The following is a 19,362-nucleotide window of genomic DNA, read 5'->3' as shown; positions in this document are numbered from 1 at the left end:
GTGAAAATAACATCTAGGCTGAATTTGTGCTAGATAATTCATGTTGCATAATGTATAACAGTGAAAAAAGAAAACAGGTTGGCGACGGAAAAAAGAAATAGAGATTAGGAAAGAAAAGTCAAAGAAAGTGAATTAACATAACTACAGGAAAAGTAGGGAGATTAGGAAAAGAGAACAAAAAGAGGAGTCAAAAGGCATGGGTTTGGTGGGTGAGAAGAGAAGAATGACCAGGAACAAGTGGTAAAGAAGAGCAGAGAATAGAAAAAAGCAAGGTTGGAGCCGAATAAATCGGAAACAAAGATTAGAAAAATTGAGACAAGAAAAAAGATTATAGGGTGGGCTATTAAAAAGGCAAAGATAATAAGAGATGAAGAAAGTGAGACTGAAGAATTAGCAAAAGCCCATGATGAGATGAAAATAGATAATTTTTTTTAAACAGTACGAACAACTTAGACAGGAGACCGTGAGAAATTAGAAGCCAGCACTAGAGAGGAGACCCTCCAAGAAGGAATATGAGTGAAGATGTGTATGGATTACAAAAACAGGTAAAAAGCTATAAAAGGACAACGATTTCAGAAACAGGCAGAAGAGTAAGAGAGGTTAGATATGAAGTTAAACCCACCAAATAGTCCAAAATGAACCAATAAAGTAGAATGAAAGATATGGAATGAGAGATGAGAAAAAGAGAAACTGTATATTGAGTGTGGCATGTTAGAGAGTATTAGATTAAGAAGGCTGGAACGAAGGAAAAGGAAACCTGCAAGAAGAAACAAAGAGGGCAGAAATGGGTTTGTCAAAAGATGTGCATGTACCACACCTGGCTGGAATTTGATGACGCAGTCCTCCCCTTTAGAGGGATCCAGAAGCTTGATGTTGGGAACCTGCTGCAGAAGGCCAAGTACATCGTGGTACCCCAATCCCCAACTGAGATCATCCAGGTCAATGCCACGCTCATGACTGAGAAGCTCAATCAGCTTCAACACCCTCAGACCGCTAGCAAACGTCGGCCGAGTGATCACATTCAGAATTTCTTCATCTAACCCTGTGGGACAGAAAAGTTCAGAAAGACTGTTAGCGCCATCAGATGAGAGGCAGTCAACTCTTTCTAGTGCAGTACTGCCCTCCCAAAAAATGGACGTTTAAAACTTGAACGACGAGTTGCATTGTGGTAGTTTAAGTGCGTTTGTATTGGTTCTCATCAGGGCCCTAAGGCTGAAGAGACATCTGAAATAATGTTATGTAATGTGCCAACATTTCAGATGTCCCTGTGTCCTTAAGGCCAAAACATTCATACCAAGCAATAGGGTAGACATTACGTAGACTGAAAAAGTAACAAACTATATGGTATTAAGGGCTAAACACTACTGTAAAAAGTTGCTTGTTACAAACACACAAAACGTTTGTTTTACTGTTTAATTGTCTGTCAACGTCTTTATTTTGGTTTCCTCTTCACTTGGGTCATAATGCACTTGACTTTATGTAGCTATTTCATGCGTATTATAAATTTTATTTTTAAGGAACGAGTGCGATGGTCACTTGTAATAGGTTTATACGGCATTGATTGCATGAAGTGACTCAATCAACCAATATACTTGCAGGGGCAACTTGTCACCCATGAGGGTATCCAGGCGGTAGCAGGGTCCATAGTCTCAGTCGAAGAGCTTGACTTCACTTTTTATTTAAATGAGTGACATAAATGATACTAATGAGAACCAATGTTGCAAAAGAATTACTATACACCCAGGTTCCCATGGATTCAAGGGTTGCTCTTGTTGCACATTTTTTTTATACCGCCTATAAGCAGAAGTTGCTTCAAATGGAGGCTCCTGTTCTCTTGCAAAAACACACACCCCATTGTTCACAATGTATAGAACCACTCACTATTTTCACATACAAATTGCTGAATACACTTGCTGTTGCAATTAAACACAACACAACCTCCCCTACAAACACTCCTTTTTTAGGTATCACCTTGGCAACACATGCGTTGCCTCAGTGAAAACTAAAGTAATCTGTATGTTGGCTTCAACTCAATGTAATTAGTTTTTCTGCTTTACATTGGTTTACCTTTGGCATTGCTGTTGTTATCTTGCTTTCTGTTGGCTCATGATTGTATGGTTACTTCCGTGTAGTCCTGCTGCAGCGGCGCTTAACTACAGTTTTCATCCTCTCTGCTCGCACCAGGGCCGGACTGGCCATAGCGGGCACCGGGCATTTCCCCGGTGGGCCTCTAGGGTGGGGCCGATTTTATCCTCCTGGGGGCCGTTTTTGTTACAGGGACGTTTTTGCTGCATAGCTGCAAAATCGGCCCCTGTAACAAAATCGTCAGAAACATGCCCAGGCAAATAAGCTCGGCTGCTCCTGAGGGGGGCCGGCGGCCGAGCTCTGTGCCAGGGCTAGTTTTGGTTCCCAGTCCGGCCCTGGCTCGCACTTGTTACCGAGCTATTTGGCCAATGCCCGTTGGAGCTACCTGATAGCTATAGAGGAGATGGGTTTTGGGACTTCCCCTCGACCGTCACCTACCCAGCCGGACTCTGGACAGACTCGCCTTTCGCCTCTTGGCCGTATCTCCCTCCTATCCCTTTACCCTTACCCCTTCCCCTCTACACTTCAATCATCTCGTCTTCTATGCTCTTGCATTTGTTTGTCTAGCAACTGATGTAAATTGGAATTGATGTAATTTTGTAATGTAATTTTCGTGGAACCTCATGTAAAGCGCTCTGATACCTCCGGGTCTAGCCAGCGCTATATAAAACTCTTGAATAAATAAATAAATTGCGTGTAGTGTGCCATCTAGTCCTGCAGTGGGCCGCTAGGTGTCGCCCTTGCTCCAGCTAAAATACGTTTCCTGACACCTGTTGTACGATGGAACAGGCTTCGAGATAAACGTAATTGAGTATTGTTTGCCCGTTGAGAATAAAAACAGTTCTTCAAAGAGCCCATAAGAGAGTCCTACATTACAAGGTCAGTGCTTTCACTTGTTGAAAGCATCAACATTTTACTGACAGGATTCCGGTTCAAGTGCACTGAACAATACATAGTCTTCTTGCAAATGTCAGATATGATTTGCGCTTCTGTTGAGGCCCAAGCAGATAATAAACTACAGCCAGCTTTCACAAGGCCTGTAAATCCATCAATTAAACAACGAAAAGTATTACAGTGATATTGAGATGTACATTGCGCAATGATTTACGAAAGCACTGCAGCAGAAAACCGAAAACTGGCAGGAACACAGTTCCGAGCATAAATCTGCAAACAGTGCAGGCTTTATGAATTCACCGAGATTTTTAGAGCATTCTTTCAATCTGAGAGAGTTAGCCTTCATAAATTCGGATTTCATTTAACCGCAAGGCTGCGCAGTTGTAAATACATTAAAGCTTTTAGAAATGTTGATTTGGAATGTAGGTTATTGTACATTTCGACTACGTTTACTATATGGCGGCACCAGAACTTGTATAGAGCTTGTGTCTGGGATTTTCCTTGAAGCAGAGTCCATGAGACCTGGTGTAGCAGTTTAGAGTTGATCACGATGCTTGGTGTATTACTCCGTGATGTGCACTATGCACATGGTTGCAAGCTACTTGTAGGATTAGCACATCGGGGTTGAGTTGTCGTTCACAGTGCTGATGAACGGTAATTATTTTTCTGAAGGGGTGTGCGTCACTTGTGGGTATGTTACGGTTCTGAGGCAGGCACGCAAGAGCCGCTGGGCAGAGAGGGCTTTAGCCCCCACCCCTCCATGGGCTGAGCCCGGAGACTGGGATGCCAGGAACCATGGCGCTGCTCTGACCTGCTCCTTTACAGCACATCAGGCCTTAGTGGCCTCTCCGTTTACCCTGATGCTCGTGGCCTTTCTGCCTAATCGTGAAAACTGGATTACAGAAAAAAAAAACGAAGTGAGGTGTTACAGATACCCCTACCGACAGCCAGAGCGGCTGACTTAGGAGCTGCGGAACATGTTAGTTGGCTGGACATCCTAGGATTCAGGGAACTCTAGAAACTTTCTCCAAGCCTAAACAAGCATTGACATAGCCAATAGGTCTCGCCTTTGGGACCTTATAAGTGTTTAGCCATGCAACACTTGATACTGTTGCACCAACGAGATTGTACTGCATAACTAAATACTTATAAGGTTCCAAAGGCGAGACCTATTGGCTATGACATTGCTCGTTTGTGGATGCACACAGAATGTATAGTTTCTTACCTGTTGGTGCAGTTCTGCAGCTTAAAGACTTTCTGGATTCACTATGCTGTGCATTATTCCGCCATCTAGTGGTTGGGTCCGGAATTGTAGTCTTTTTTTTGTGGCCAAGGTGGGCGTCAATATACCAACATTTGGTGATCTATGTGACGTTGACGTGCTTTCTCCGGAAGCTCCCACCTTTGTTCGCCATCTTCGGATTCTTTTTTTCTCTTTGCTTGTGTTATTCTTGTTTTTCCCGTTATTTGTAAGTCTTGTTCATCTTTAATCCCCTTCCTCCCATCTCATCTTTCTGGCGGAGGAGGGTGGGTTCGCTAGTGAATCCAGAAAGTCTTCAAGCTGCAAAACTACACCGACAGGTAACAAACGTACGTTTTGCAGCGTGAATCTTTCTGGATTCACTATGCTGTGCATAGACTTTGTAGCGATTTGTCCTTATTGTGGTGGCTGGGTGGAAGATGAGCGAGCACTGGTTACTGAATATGTGTTGTAAGACCTTCTGTCCCACTTGCGCTTCTTTGTTCATTTGGATATCCACACAGTAGTGCTTAGTGAAAGTGTGCACTGAAGACTATGTTGCAGCTTGGCAAATGTCTTGAATCGTTGTGTTAGCTAGAAACGCAATTGTAGCTCCTTTCTTCCTTGTTGAGTGAGCATGAGCTGCTCCTTGTAACTGTTACCCAGCTTGCTTATGGCATAGTTGAATGGTTTGTGCAATCCATCGTGCAACGGTATTTTTGGTAACTGGTCGTCCCAAAAAACTGCTTGCGAAGGAAACAGAGTTGCTTTGTCTTTCTGCACTCCTTTGTCCTTTCTATATAGTGATTCACCGCCCTCCTGGCATCCAGTGTGTGCAGAACTCTCTCCGTGCTTGTGGTTGGTTTTTGGAAGAAAATAGGTATTTGGATTGTTTGATTGATGTGGAACCGAGACACCACCTTTGGCATGAAGTGTGGGTCTGTTCTCATTACAATCCTATCACTGTGTATTTGCAGGTAGGGCTCTTGAAGTGCCTGCAACTCACTCACTCTCCGTAGAGATGTGATTGCTACTAAAAAAGCTGTATTTAGTGAGAGCATGTGCAGTGTAACCTTGGGCATGGGTTCAAATGGTGCCTTCATCAATTGGGTCAGCACTACGTTGAGGTTCCATACGGGTGCTGGCATTGTTTGGGGGTGCAATCCTCTTCGCCCCTTCTAGAAATATTGTTACGACCTGGGAAGTGAAGAAACTTTTCCCTGTTTCTTCTCTAGTGTAAGCCACAATTGCCGCTAAGTGTACCCTTAGGGACGTGTAGCTTTGTTTGCTTCGCAGTATGAGTGTTAAGTATTTTAGCACTGTTGACTCCCTTGTGATTTTATTTAGCAATTTTTCCCTAATGCACCATTCTGAGAATCTCCTCCACTTTGCTAAGTAGCATTTCCTCGTGGTAGGCCTCCTTGCCTCCCAGAGCACTGCCATTGTGCTCGCCGGTAGTTTGAGGTGTGCAAACTCTAGGTCTTCAGGAGCCATGCTGCCAGGCTGAGGTTCTCTGGCTCTGGGTGTAGCACCCTTCCGTTCTGCATTGTTAACAGGTCTCTTCTGTTTGTGAATTTGTGTGCTTGTGCCTGCGCCATCGCCACAATTTGTGAAAACCATGACTGTCTGGCCCACTGAGGTGCTTTTAGTATCAGTGACATGTTGCTGATCCTGCATTTGCTGAGTACCCTGTGTATCAGTGGGATCGGGGGAAAAGCGTATGCAAATGTCTTTGACCAACTTATCCATAGCGCATGCCCTTGTGACCAATGGTCTGGTTGAGAAGTGTTGGCATTTTGCATTTTGGTGTGTTGCAAATAGGTCTATTTGCGGTGTACCCCACTTTCAGAATACTCTCTATAATTCCTGTTGGTTGATCTCCCATTCATGGGAAGCGGACGTCTGCCTGCTGAGCCTGTCTGCCTCCACGTTGTCCTTCCCTGGGAGATATATTGCTAGTAGGTCTATCCTTAGTGGGATGGTCCATGTCCATATCTCCTGTGCTAGCATCGATAGCGCTACTGACTGCGTTCCTCCCTGCTTGTTGATGTAGAACATGTTCGTGGTGTTGTCTGTTTGGATCAACACCCTGTTTCCGTACAGCTGCTTCTGAAAAGCTTTCAGGGCTAGGAACACTGTTTTTAGTTCCTGGTAATTGATGCGTTTGACCGCATCCTGTTGCGACCATAGTCCTCTCACCTGGAGCTTGTGCATATGCGCGCCCCACCCCATCTGGGAGGCGTCCGTAATGATGGTCACTGTTGGAGTTGGTTGTGTGAATGGTTAGCCCTATGATATGTTTTAATTGTTCCACCACGCTATTTCCTGAGGCACTGCGTGTGTGACAACCACTAGATCCTCCCAACTCCCAGTTGCCTGTGACCATTGCTGCTGTATCCTTTCCTGGAATGGCCTCATGTGAAGTCGAATATTTTGGACTATGTGAATGCATGATGCCATCATTCCCATTAGCTTGCTCACCGTCCTCACTGTCAGAACTTGCCCCTTGCGGTAATGACGTGTTTCCTTCAGTATCGCCAATGGTCTTTTCCTGCTGGGGAACACTTTGGCTTGTATGGTGTCTATCTCCACCCCTAAGAATATCTTGATTTGTTCTGGTTCTGATGACGATTTCTCCCAATAAATCGAGAAGCCCAATCCTGTCAGTGTTAGTATGACCCACTGGATGTGCAGTCTGCATTGTTGTACGAACTTGCCTTTACAAGCCAGTCGTCTAGATAGGGGTATACGTGTATCCCTTGCCTTCGTAGGTGGGCTGCGACAGCTGACAGGCATTTTGTAAACACCCTTGGTGCGGATTTCAGGCCGAATGCCAGTACTGTGAACTGGTAGTGGCTTTGGTTGATCACAAACCTTAGTAGGCGCTGGTGTTTGTGGTTGATGGGGATGTGTAAGTATGCGTCCTTTAAATTTATAGTAGCCATAAAGTCTCCTTTCTGTATTTGTGGTATTACCTCTTATAGGGAGGTCATCTTGAATATTTGAGTCCTTATGAATTTGTTCAGGAACCTTAGATCTAAGATAGGTCTTAGCATTTCGTCCACCTCTGGCACCAGGAAGTAAGTTGAGTAAACCCCCTTGTTCCTTTGGTTCTGCGGTACCACTGCTATTGCCTCCTTGCTGAGCAATTCCTGAGCTGATAGCTGCGAGAGCTCCGTTGCTGAGTGTGCCTTCCTTCTTGGTTTTCTGTTTGGAGGTTGTCTTTCTAACTCTATACAGTATGATTATTGTATGAGGTTTAGTATCCATTTGTCCGATGTGATCTGCCTCGATTCCTGGATGAAGTCTCTTATTCTTCCCACCACCGGTGTTGAGTGTTCGAGGTACTGTTGGTTGTTGAACGTTTGGCTGCATTTTTTTCTTGTCTTTCCACCCACCCCGAGGTGTTGCTAGTGTGGGGACCTGATGCATGGTGAAGTCACTTGGTTGAGGGCTGTTGTACTCCCCTTCGTGTTTGTCCAAGCCTGTTTCCGCGCCCTCGAAAGGACTGTCCCCGGGGTTTATTTATTTATTCAAGAGTTTTATATAGCGCTGGCTAGACCCGGAGGTATCAGAGCGCTTTACATGAGATTCCACAAAAATTACATTACAAGATTATATCAGTTCTAATTTACATCAGATGCTAGACAAACAAATGCAAGAGCATAGAAGACGAGATGATTGAAGTGTAGAGGAGAAGGGGGTAAGGGTAAAGGGATAGTAGGGAGATACGGCAGAAAGACAAAAGGAAAGTCTGTCCAAAGTCCGGCTGGGTAGGTGACGGTCGAGGGGAAGTCCCAAAACCCATCTCCTCTATAGCTATCAGGTAGCTCCACCGGGCATTGGCTAAATAGCTCGGTCTCAATGGGAAAAACAATTAAAGAAACATGAAGGGCAAAATAAATGCAGCGTAGAGGGGAGGGGGCATGGGAGGAGAGAAAGGGGGGGATGGGGGAAGGGACAACAGGGAGAGACAAAATGAAGTCTGTCTAACGGCCGACTGGGTAGGTGACGACCAAGGAGGGAGTCCACGGCCCATCTCCCCTATAGATAAACCAGGTAGCTCAATCGGGCATTCGACGAAATAGTTCAGTCTCAATACATTGAGAGAGGAGAGAAGGAGAGACAAAAATAGAGGGAGGATGCGGGAAGAGACGACAGGAGAGACGAAAGGAAGTCTGGCTGAAGACCGGCTGGGTAGGTCACGTCCAAGGAGGGAATCCCCGACCTGTCTCCCCTATAGCTAAACCAGGTAGCTCCATGGGCATCAGACAAAATAGCTAGATCTCAAAGGACAAGGGAAAATTCACAGATAGACAGGGTGAGGACTAAGGGCCATGACAGGTGAAGGCAGAGGTCAGCAGCAGGAATGTGGAGAGGAGTAGAGCGAGGAGATAAACAGGGTGGGAACTAGGGCCAGGACAGGTGAAGGTAGAGGTCAAAAGCAGGAAAGTGGAGAGGAGTAGAGCGAGGAGGGGTAGGGGGTAGGTAGTTCGGCAAGCAGTTCCCATGGATCTGGTGGGTTATAGTTGCCAGCTTAGCCAATGTGCGGGTACTCGGCTGATTCTCCGGAGCAATCTCTGGTACAGTCAGGTTCAGCGTGATTTTTGGTTTCCCCATTGTGCAGGCTGGAGTGGATCTTTGCATGCGCAAATAATGCAGGGCAGGCTGCTCTAGTAGATGTTTTCTTTCAAGAGAAGTCCCTCCACTGTGGCTGGGGCATACACTGAGGCACCCTCACTTAGAGCAGGAGCAATCGCTCTCTCATAGTGCCATGCCGTTGCGTCCAAGCGAGAGTTAAAATCGTGGACTATCCTGGGCAGTCTTATGGTCTATTTGCACAGTCTGTGGGCACCCCAGGGAGTATCATGGGTCGGGCCAGCAAGCAATGTGGGTAGAGATGCTTTGGAACGTGGGCGCAGGGGGGGCCTTGTTGTATGCACCAATACCTGGTACCTTGTCTCGCTCTGCACCGCCGGTCTCAGCCCACGTCCGCCCGCCTCAAAATGGCCCCTGGAGCTCAGGATTGCAGCCAGTAGGTCCGGATGTAACTGCGTGGGGGCGCCGCATGCGGTCTCTCCCAAAGTCAGTGCGGGTGAATAAGGGAAGTTCGCGATCACAGTCTGCAGCAGAGATGGCGGGTTCCCGCTTCGGTGGCGAGCACTACTGGCAAGGTAAGATGGCGGCTGATCCTCTCCGCCGCCGCAAGGTCTACCCAGGAGATCCGGACAGGGGACAAGGTCACTATGTTCGGACCATGCGGGCCAGTTTTGCTGCTGCTGTCCCTGCTGCTCCTGGCCTTGGTTGTTCCCCTGGTAGCTTTGCTGGACCGTTTGGTGCGATGTGGTCGGCACGTTGCCTCCAACTCTACCACCTGGCCTCCTTGTGGGTGTGCCTCTTCTCATCCCCCTGAATTGCAGCGCTACCATGGACCTTGCGGTTTCATAGTCCATTTTTACCTCCGCACGTTTTTCGTCAACCGGAGTGCCAAACAGTTGTTCTCCATTGAAGGGTGTGTTCAGGATGTTATTTTGGACTTCTGGCTTGAAGCCCGAGATCCTCAGCCAAGCATGCCTTCTCTCCCAATCATCATCTGCCTACTGGATGTTTCCGCTGCGTCCAGTGCCGATTTGAGGCGTGTGTTGGCCATGTTCCTGCCTTCTTCCACGATGTGGTGTGCCTCTGATGGTACTGCTCTGGGAGACGTTTGAGCAGTTGGCAGACTTCCTCCCAATGCTGGTAGGCATGTCTGTTATTTAAGGCATTTGAGTTGGCGATGCGCCATTGAAACGCCACACTCCTCTCCATATTCCTTCCTGTGAGATCCATCCTCCTGCTCTCTTTGTCTGGAGGGGGTACAGAGTTAGTGGGTACTTTGGCCCTCTTCCTAGCTGTTAATGCTATTATTGAGTCGGCAGGTACTGACCCCTGAATATATGCTTGGTCTTGTGAGGAATGTTTAGATTTCTTTTCTGTCCTTCGAGTCACTGACTTACATACAGCTGGCTCCATGAAGGCCTCCCTGGCCTGGTCCAGCACACTTGGGAGCATGGGTAGGAATTGGCTTCTGGTCTGTGTAGGAAGCAGAGTTTCCAGGAGAAAACAAGCTTTGGGCTTTTCCTCCTCTAGCTTCACTGCAAAAGTGGCTGCGGTATTCTTTATGACCATATTGTATATGCCAATGTCGTCTGGCGGCACAGGCCTCAACGGATAGGATTCTTCACCCTCTTCTGGGTTTTCGGCGTTGAGATCCTGCCACTCCAGGTCTTGCGCCTCTGAGGATGTAGAGTCCTGGTAGGTCTGTTGATCCTCGTTGCCTTTTGCCTCGAAGTAATCTAGGCACTCTTCCTCCTGTTTTTTGGCTGGTTCCTGCGTTTTCGGCAGATATGGGTCCTCGACCCCCTCTTCGAGCTCTGCTTCGGCTGCGAGCCTCGAAGGGATGGTGTACTGGCTCATCCAGTCGTCGAAATCCTTCTTTCACTGGAGGATGTTTACCATTTTGGCCTCGAGCTTTCTACTCTTTTTCTCCATCTCGGCCGCCTGTTCGGCGTCGAGTGCTCCGGCGCTTCATTTCGTGGTCCTCAAAGCCGCCTTGAACTCTTTTTCCCCCGGCGTCGAGCGGTCTTTTCAAGACTGGGATTCGACGACCTAGATTTCTCCTGAGTTTTCGCTGGGAGTCCTTTTCGAATGATCCGCTGGGCTTTTTGTCCCTGGGTGCAGCTGTGGGCATCGAGAGTTTCGAAGGCAGCGCCCCTGTCGAGGAAGCGCCACCTCCGATCAGCCAGTCACGCCCTCGCCGCCGTCCCCCGCATCCGAAGAACGACAACAGGAGGAAGGTCCTTCTCCTACCTGGCCGTCAAGACCTGGAACTCCCTCCCGACCGACCTGCGCCTGACCCAAGACCACCTCTCCTTCAGGAAGAAGCTCAAGACCTGGCTGTTCGAGCAGTAGCAGCACCCCCCCCCTCCCAAGCGCCTTGAGACCCTCCGGGTGAGTAGTGCACTCTACAAATGTCCTTGATTGATTGATTGATTTGCATCACTCTTTCGAGCATCGGGCGGAGGTCTTTGGATCGACGACTCTCTTACCTCCTTCGCCGACTTCTTCTCGGTCTGAACGACCGTGCAGTCTTCTGGTCCCTCTGCAATGTTGTCCTCTTTCCCACAGGAGAGGCCCAAGTCTTGGAGCGATGGGGGTAGTCCTTGCCCCTGCATGTTGAAGTTCGGCCTTCGCTGCCTCTCCCGAACTCTGAGGGTCTTGGGTGTGAACGCCGAGCAGGCATTTCAGTCTTTGCTTCGATGGTCGAGCGGCAGGCAGAGGTTGCAAACTGGGTGCTGGTACTTCTGAGCGTATTTGTGGTGGCAATTGTTGCAGAATTTGAATGGAGTTGTGTCCATCTCCACGCTCAGGGGCCCCCTGTGTGCGCATTCTCTGTTGGACGTTGAAGTTCTTGGTGTTTGCCCTCTTCTTCATCGTCCCGGTTGTCCGGCCTGCAGTCGGTGCTGAATTCTCCAATCTTCACTGGTTTTTGCAGATTATTGTTGATTCCTTCTTCAAAAGTTTCTGGAACTCTTCCGTGACGATCCACCCTACGGCGGAAAAAAGAATCTGAAGATGGCGACCAATGGTGGGAGCTTCCGGAGGAAGCATGTCGACGTCATGAAGAGCACCAAATTGTGGTATGTCGACGCCCACCTGGGCCACAAAAAAACAAACAAAAAAAACCCCCTACAATTCCGGACCCAACCACTAGATGGCGGAATAATGCACCGCATAGTGAATCCAGAAAGATTCACGCTGCAAAACCTTTGTTCTTGTGTTTGTTCCGCATAATGAAAAGCTACTTACCGGTTACATTAGTTTTGCAGATAAATATCGGATTTTGAGTCACACAATCCACACTCTACATGCAAGAGCAAGACTTGGAACAGGCAATGCATGTTTTAAGTATAACGATGTGGGAGCTGACTCGAGGGCATGTGCGTAACCATGATGCAGCCTTATGGTGTTGTTCAGAATCCAAGGATGAGAATCACTATTCACATCATTCATACATTTTTAGGGTTAAGCATATGTGAATCTATGGTATACATGAAACTGCAAAATAAGTGTTACAGGCAAGTCAATTTCCATTTGTTGCATAAATTGGTTACACGTGTGCCTCCTTTGCACGGAGTATCTCTACTTATGAGGATGGATTTGGCCCATCTCACATTATGTATGGATCAAGAGTTAAGTACTTGGTAGATGAAAGTACCAGGAGTAACTATTTTTATAGCCATTACCTACATACGGAGCCGGTGCAAATTCTCCTCTTGTAGAATGACTTATTTTCATTTTTGGTGGATTGCTGACTGCCAGCTGATGAGACAAATGGCTGTCACAATTCATATTAGTAAAGTTACCTTCATACGCGCTTTTCACCCTAACTACAGGCCTGAATTCCTACCCACAAGTGAGAAAAAAAAACAGTAGGCTCAATTACAAAAACAGAACAAAATAGATTACAATCAGAAATTAGAAGGAAAGATTAGGGAGGAGGCTTGCAAAGGTGAAGTGAAGAGAATAAGGGATCAAGAAAGCAAAGATTTAAAAGTGAGGAGTCGAAAAATAAGTAATGAAAATAAATTACATTATAAAGAAGAGAGATTAGGAAATGCAAGAAAATATAAGAAATACGTAAATATTAGAAAGGTAGGGGAATATGGAGGAGAAAAGCTGCAAATGGAGAATAGATAGTGGGCTAGAAAATTAGAGAAATTAGAAAGGGGACATGTTAATGAGATAAAAATACACAGTGGAATGAATGGGGAGGAAGGAATGATAGTCAAAAGGAAAAGGAGAATGCGGAGTACAGAAGAAGGAAATACAATAAGCGGAAAATGAATTGAAGGAATGCACCACACCTGGCTGAAATTAGATGACATAATTCTCCCACTTGGAGTTATTGTCATATATCCCATGCAGGCCCATTGTCGTTTTCCCTTAAGTTAGCCTGAACACATAGTAAGCTGCTCTCTGCTTTGCACACGTTACTATACAAGCTTATCTGGTTTCGTGCCATGATGTACTTGAACCTGCTGTTTTTGCGTTCTGTTCTTTCCTCGGATTCAGTCAGAACACCGTAGACAAGGCCAAACAACAATGCCTCTTATTATTCTGTTCAGGTCAGGCCTTGGCACCTAGACACAACACACAAGTGCAACTGTTGTATGGGAACACGTACTTCTTTGTCATATAGGTATGCACAGACATGAAGGAACACAGACAAGATTACGACTGCACCGGAGATGTAGAACCTTCATCTGTGCATGCCAAGGGACGGGATCAGCTACAAACATCCAGAGATGATCTGATATATAATCACTGTGCTTCTGTAGAACGGAAGAGGGGTTTGTCTACCTTGTCTAATATCATGACAGCTTTGTTTATGATTCATGGATTGCTTACTACGTTGACTGTATTTGTGTGAGGCATCCTCTTACTTGTTGTGGCACGTATACTGCATAGTAGAGCACGAAAGTTAAAATTAATATTTTACACTTTTCTTGTGTCTCTGTCAGATCTTATTGCTATCAAGTACGAGTGTGGGAGCGAAAGGGTGTGTTCCTGTCACCGCGATTCTTGAGAGAGTCGTGAGTGTTGTGTTCTGGGGTGTCTAATCACTTGTTCCTCTGAGTGAGCAGGATGGCAAGCGAGACACTATAGCTTGTCGGTCGCAGGCTCATTGGTACTAAGGTGGTAGGATAACTCAGTCCATGCCTACTAAGGTTCTATTGTCCCAAGTATATTTCTGTGACTCCGCAGAATCCTTGCAACAGTATCCAGCAGCTTGACATTGGGAAACAGCTGCAGAAGGGGCAACAGCACATCATGATGTAAAAATCCTATGGTGGGGCCATCTAGGTCAATGTTCCGCTAAAGGTTCAGAAACTGCCACCTTCAGCACCCTCGGACTGCTTGTTAACATCAGCTTCTGAGCAGGTAGAGCATTTCAAAATCTAGTCCAATACGACAGTAGAGAACATCTTTAGTGTCAGCTCCCTCAAACAATAAAGGTGCTTTCAAGATGGAGCAAGATCTGATAATGAGATATTAATCTTAAAAGGGCTTCGCATTATTTAAATGGCTGTTTAACTATGCAGAGACACAATTCCTCCACCTCCTCACATCTACTGCACCCAAACCACACCTCCCATCTATACACCCTAACCCCTTTACCCTGTCAATTAATGTTTTTTTCTTCCACAGTGAGTGACATTTGACACTTTCACCTGCTATCACCCTATTAATCTACCCTATTTCATCTGCTAGGACCCTGACTAAGCACCAGTCTAACAAACAGTGTGACTGCAACAGCCGTCTCCAATACTTTTTTCAAGTCCTTAAAAAGGACTACATGTTGCCACTGCACCCTCTTCAACCATTGCAGATCTACCTACATCTGAAGCCCAAAACAGGCGACATCACTGTGCACCACAAAAGCTTCTAAATAGTGATTGTTTTTATTTTGAAATTACCCCATGGCCTGGCTGGCTCTTGCCTTCTCTAAACATAGCCTCACCACTCTAGTCACTAAAGCAACCCAATCTCAATAACCCAAGACCTCATTTTAAAAAGTTTTTTAGTTAGAAATAGGATTTTATTCCCTTAGGTAGTAGTGTCGAGCAGTTAAGATTACTCATTCCTCATAAGCACAATCACATGCGCGTTATCTGGCAGTCATAGCTATAATTATTATTACTAAAATAGAATAATTATTGTAATCTGCTTGGCCACCCTTTCTCTCACATCACTATTTTGTTACCATCCACCTTTGCATTCTTATTTGTTGTACAGCATCTAAATAAATATAAATACACCTGTGAAAGATAGCATATTTTTTAAAGGAAGCTCTTATGGGCTATGGTGTACACTTACCTTACACATAATGAAATCCGATTTTACAAGCCATGATAATAAGAAAAGGGAACTATTAATTTATCATCCTGAGACAAATTAACTAGCGGGGAAAATAAATCGATCTGTTGGGATACTCATAAGCACAGATTACTCACCTTTAGAATAGATACCATTTGGTCGCACTACGCATCCTAATGACTGATTCCGCCCCTTTAATAGTTTGTGGTGTCTCTAAATTTTTAAAACATTCATGGTTGATTCGCTGCAAGAGACTCTCAGTTTCAATTTAATTCATTTTTAGCTAATTTATCTTGGGTTATTCCCATTTTTATTTGTCTTAGTCTATATATGATTGATTGAAACACGCTTTATTTCGATATATTGCACATATCTTAAAAAGCATTACAAAAAGACATATATATGTTAAAAAAAGTGAATACAGTATAAAAACATTTCATTTCATGGATTACATGCAACCGATGTGGGCATTGGTACGAGATATACAACTGGCTAATGAGGTACTGCAATTAGCCTAAGAGATCGAATCCGCCATGCCCAGGCCAAGAATTTAGCTAGACAGAAAACAAACAAGGGGCGGGGGTCAGATCTTAAGATACGTAGGGCCTCAAGGTGTGATCTGGTTCTGAGACTCCTACACAAAGGCTTTAGCCAGGTGCGGCGCGGGGCAATATAAGCTGAACCTAAAAGTAGGTGGGGCACAGACTCTGGCCTGCTGTTGCAAAAAGGACAAAATAAAGATGAATACGATGATGCCCTCCAGCTGGCAATCAGTCTACCCACTGGCAATAAACCCAACCTGAATTTGATATAAAGTGCCCTGTCCCAAGATTTGCTAATCAGGTCTAGATATGGTTCGTAGTAAGGGACATCCTTAAGCAAAAGAAATTCGACAGAGGTTCTGCAGAGGGTGGGATTACAATTCCTGGCATTCGTCACCCATGACCAATATAGCGTCTTTAGTGTCTGTTTAGGCGGGGCAGATCTATTAGCCCAAGCATCCTCAAGGCCCAATTCAATAAGAAGACGCGTAACTTCCTTAAGCCAGCGGATTTTGGACCAGCCTGGTGTTAGAAGCAGTTCCTTTAGCCCATCAGCATAGCTAGACAATTCAGGTACACTCCAGATGCGTGCCCAGAGGAGAAGGGGGCGCAACCTCGCCTGATCTCCTATAGGACGAGTACCTGCGTCTAGGAGGATTGGGAGGGCAGGAGTACTAAGCGGCAGTCCCATAAGGTCTCTGTGAAATTTGTTTTCCACTCTGGTCAAAAGGTCTGTGTTCTGAATGCCCCATAGTTCGGATCCATAAAGAGATGCACTCACCCCCCTTGCCCTGTAGATGTCCAATACAGGACAAATGGGTTTGAGAACTGAGGCCCGTTGTTCTTTCATAAGTGCCCCTACCACCTTCTTATGGGCCAGCGATGCCTTTTGTTGGTGGGGTTGCCAGCTCATTGAATCACTGAGGCGAATGCCCAAATAGTCAAACTCCTTTACCCTTTCAAGTGAGACAGAATCCAGAGACGGTGGAATAACAGATTTCTTCCGGGCATTCAGGACCAGGAACTTGGTTTTGTTGACATTTATAGATAGACCCCTTGCGTCACAGAAGTCCTTAAAGCCGGTCAATAGGCGTTGCAGACCTGCTGGTGTTTTTGAGATCAGGAGGGTGTCGTCTGCGAAGAGGAGAGTAGGAATTTTCCTACCAGCCAGGGAAGGTGCGTCAGCAGGATGTTTAAGAAGATGCTCCACCACTCCATTAACGTATAAAGAGAATAGAGTGGGGGCAAGCACACAACCCTGGCAGACTCCCCTATTCACAGGGATACAAGGTGTTTTTTGGCCCTGGTCAGCCCACCTGATCTGAGCAAAATTGTCCTCATGTAGTTGAATAATAATAATAATAATAATAAAGGGGTTTATAAAGCGCACTGGTGACGCCATCCCGGCGTGAGCATATTTAATAAGTACTGGGGGATGCCCATTGTATCCAGTATGCGCCACAGTTGGTCTCGTGGGACTAAGTCAAACGCGGTGCGTAGATCTATAAAAGCAAGGTACAGGCTGCTCTTTCCCAGGACGACCACTTTCCAAAGGATCATTAAGAGCCGGAATGTTTGCTCAATGGTGCCAGTGCCTGATCTAAACCCCGCCTGATAGTCCGAAAGGATATTCTCATCTTCCATCCACTGCTGAATCCTTCCTAGGACTACTTTGCCCGCTATCTCCTGCGTGGAATCAAGCAAACTGATTGGGCGATAGTTTGCGGGGTCGTCCCGGGTCCCTTTTTTAAAAATAGGGCCGACCTCCGCTCCCTTCCATGAGTCCGGGAGTGATCCACCCATCAGAGCAGCATTCAGAAGTGCGGCAATTAGACTGCTCCATTCTCGTATGTTGACCCTTAATATGTCACCTGGGATTCCGTCGGGCCCCGCAGCCTTATTCGGGACCAGGCATTTAATTGCCCCCTCAACTTCCTTGGTAGTAAAAAGATCAGCCTCGATGTGAACTGTGCTGTAGGGGAGGGAGCGAACGCCGGGCAGTTGGATCGTGGGGCTGGACGTGGAACCCCCAGTTAGGGAATAGAGCTGGGAAAATGAGCAAACCACACCTCCCCAGTAATATTACAAGTCAAAAGGGAGTCATCGGGTTTATTCTTCAATCTCACCAGATCCCAAAAGCCCTTCGAGTCTTTCCTGGAACTCGCCTCTTTTAGATCAATCCAGAATTGCGTTTCGTGCTCAACCCTAGCCGTAGATAATGCCTTCCGATAACTTTTCCTGGCAAATTTTATGAGGTTAGCATCCTTGGATTTCACTGATCTGATAAGTTCACATTTTGCAGAGCGACAGGCAGGGGTAAACCAGGATGCTCCACTTTTTGGAATGCTTTTTCCCTTCCGTCTCCCATCTGCTGGGGCGATAGTGAACAAATCTCCCAGAGCTTTGGTTGTTTCAACGAAGAGTAGTAAAGGATCCGCATTACCGGGGCTCATGGCGTCAAGCCCTGCTTTGACTTTGGACATTATGGAGTTTGCTAAGGACATTTTCCTTTCGTCTGCAGCAACTTTACTCCATTTAAGCCTCCTTCCACAGTTTGAAGGGTACACTTCATGAGTTGACTTCCATAAGTGAGGGGGAGGGTTTGGCTTTGAGCCCCTCCAGGGAGAAGACAGTGACAATGCTAATAGGTTATGGTCACTATCAGTCGTTGTTAAAACCTCCATATCGAGCAGGTAAGCCCAAAGCTTTTAATTGAGGAGAATGTAATCGATCCGAGAAGTGTAGCCGACCCTATTGTAGGTGTGTGCCCCATTGGGATCGGATTTGGATCTGCCATTAGTTGCCCTTAAGCCAAATTCCACGCAGAGGGCATTAAGATCTATGGCCCCCTGTGACCATTTATTGAAAGGGTTGAGTGTTAATAAGGGGATACCTCTCCTAGTGTCTTCCTCCCAGGTGTCTAAAATGTCCTCGCTGGAAAGAGGCTCAAAGGAACAGTTGAAATCCCCTGCGAGTAGGACAAGAGAGTTGGCATTACAAGTTCCAAGTTGTTCTTCTATGCCTGTCTGTGGCAACATGGAAACACCACCCCTTGCCCCCCTAAGATAGACGTTAAATATTTCCAGATTATTCCCCCCCAGACCTTTAACTAATAGTCTCTGTAGATCGGGGGATTTTGTGGGTAAGTGTCTGATGGAGAGGCCCAGAGAAATTCTAACCCAGATTAAAAGGCCGCCTGAGGGGCGCCCTTTAGATCCAGATGGTTGTAGAGCAGGGACAAAGTAGGTGGTATAACCCACCTTATGGCGAGGTTAAACGCACCAAGTTTCCTGCAATAAACAGATCCCGAAGGATTCAACAAGGAGATTCCAATCGGGGATATTAAGATTACGTACAAGGCCTGCTACGTTCCAACTCAGGATCCGGAGCACAGTACCCGGTACAGTGTTTCCAGTAGCCCTCGTTCCCGAAGATGGATCATTTACAAGGGGATTAGACTCAGGGTTCCTGTCTGCAGGTGGCGACATAACATCCACTATAAGATTATCCACTTTAGGGTGTGACCCCACCCCAACTATAGGTTTGCCTACCGTGGGAGCTAATACAAGAACTGCCTTATCACAGTAAATAGATGTGAATGGGGGTAACCATGATGGGAAGTTAGACTGGGACGAGATAGCTAGTTGCTGGGCTACCTCGTGAGTGGCATTACTCGTCAGC

At 46.2% G+C, this 19,362-nt stretch overlaps 1 protein-coding gene across 10 annotated transcripts in view; it reads right to left on the bottom strand.

Moving 5' to 3' along the window:
* The window catches only part of LOC144756143 (uncharacterized), a 435,391-nt gene that overhangs the window by 21,326 nt on the left and 394,703 nt on the right, over nt 1–19,362 (bottom strand). For 9 of the 10 annotated variants that reach the window (XM_078645713.1, XM_078645718.1, XM_078645715.1 and 6 more), the window contains one exon: nt 818–1,042. The exons of the other annotated variant lie outside the window; for it this stretch is intronic. In XM_078645713.1, the coding sequence (XP_078501839.1) occupies nt 818–1,042 (225 nt within the window). The remainder of the gene's footprint in view (nt 1–817; nt 1,043–19,362) is intronic. 10 annotated transcript variants of the gene reach the window in all.

This window comes from Lissotriton helveticus, chromosome 5_1, assembly GCF_964261635.1.
Source record: "Lissotriton helveticus chromosome 5_1, aLisHel1.1, whole genome shotgun sequence".
Taxonomy (NCBI): domain Eukaryota; kingdom Metazoa; phylum Chordata; class Amphibia; order Caudata; family Salamandridae; genus Lissotriton; species Lissotriton helveticus.
This window is presented reverse-complemented; position numbering and strand designations above follow the sequence as displayed.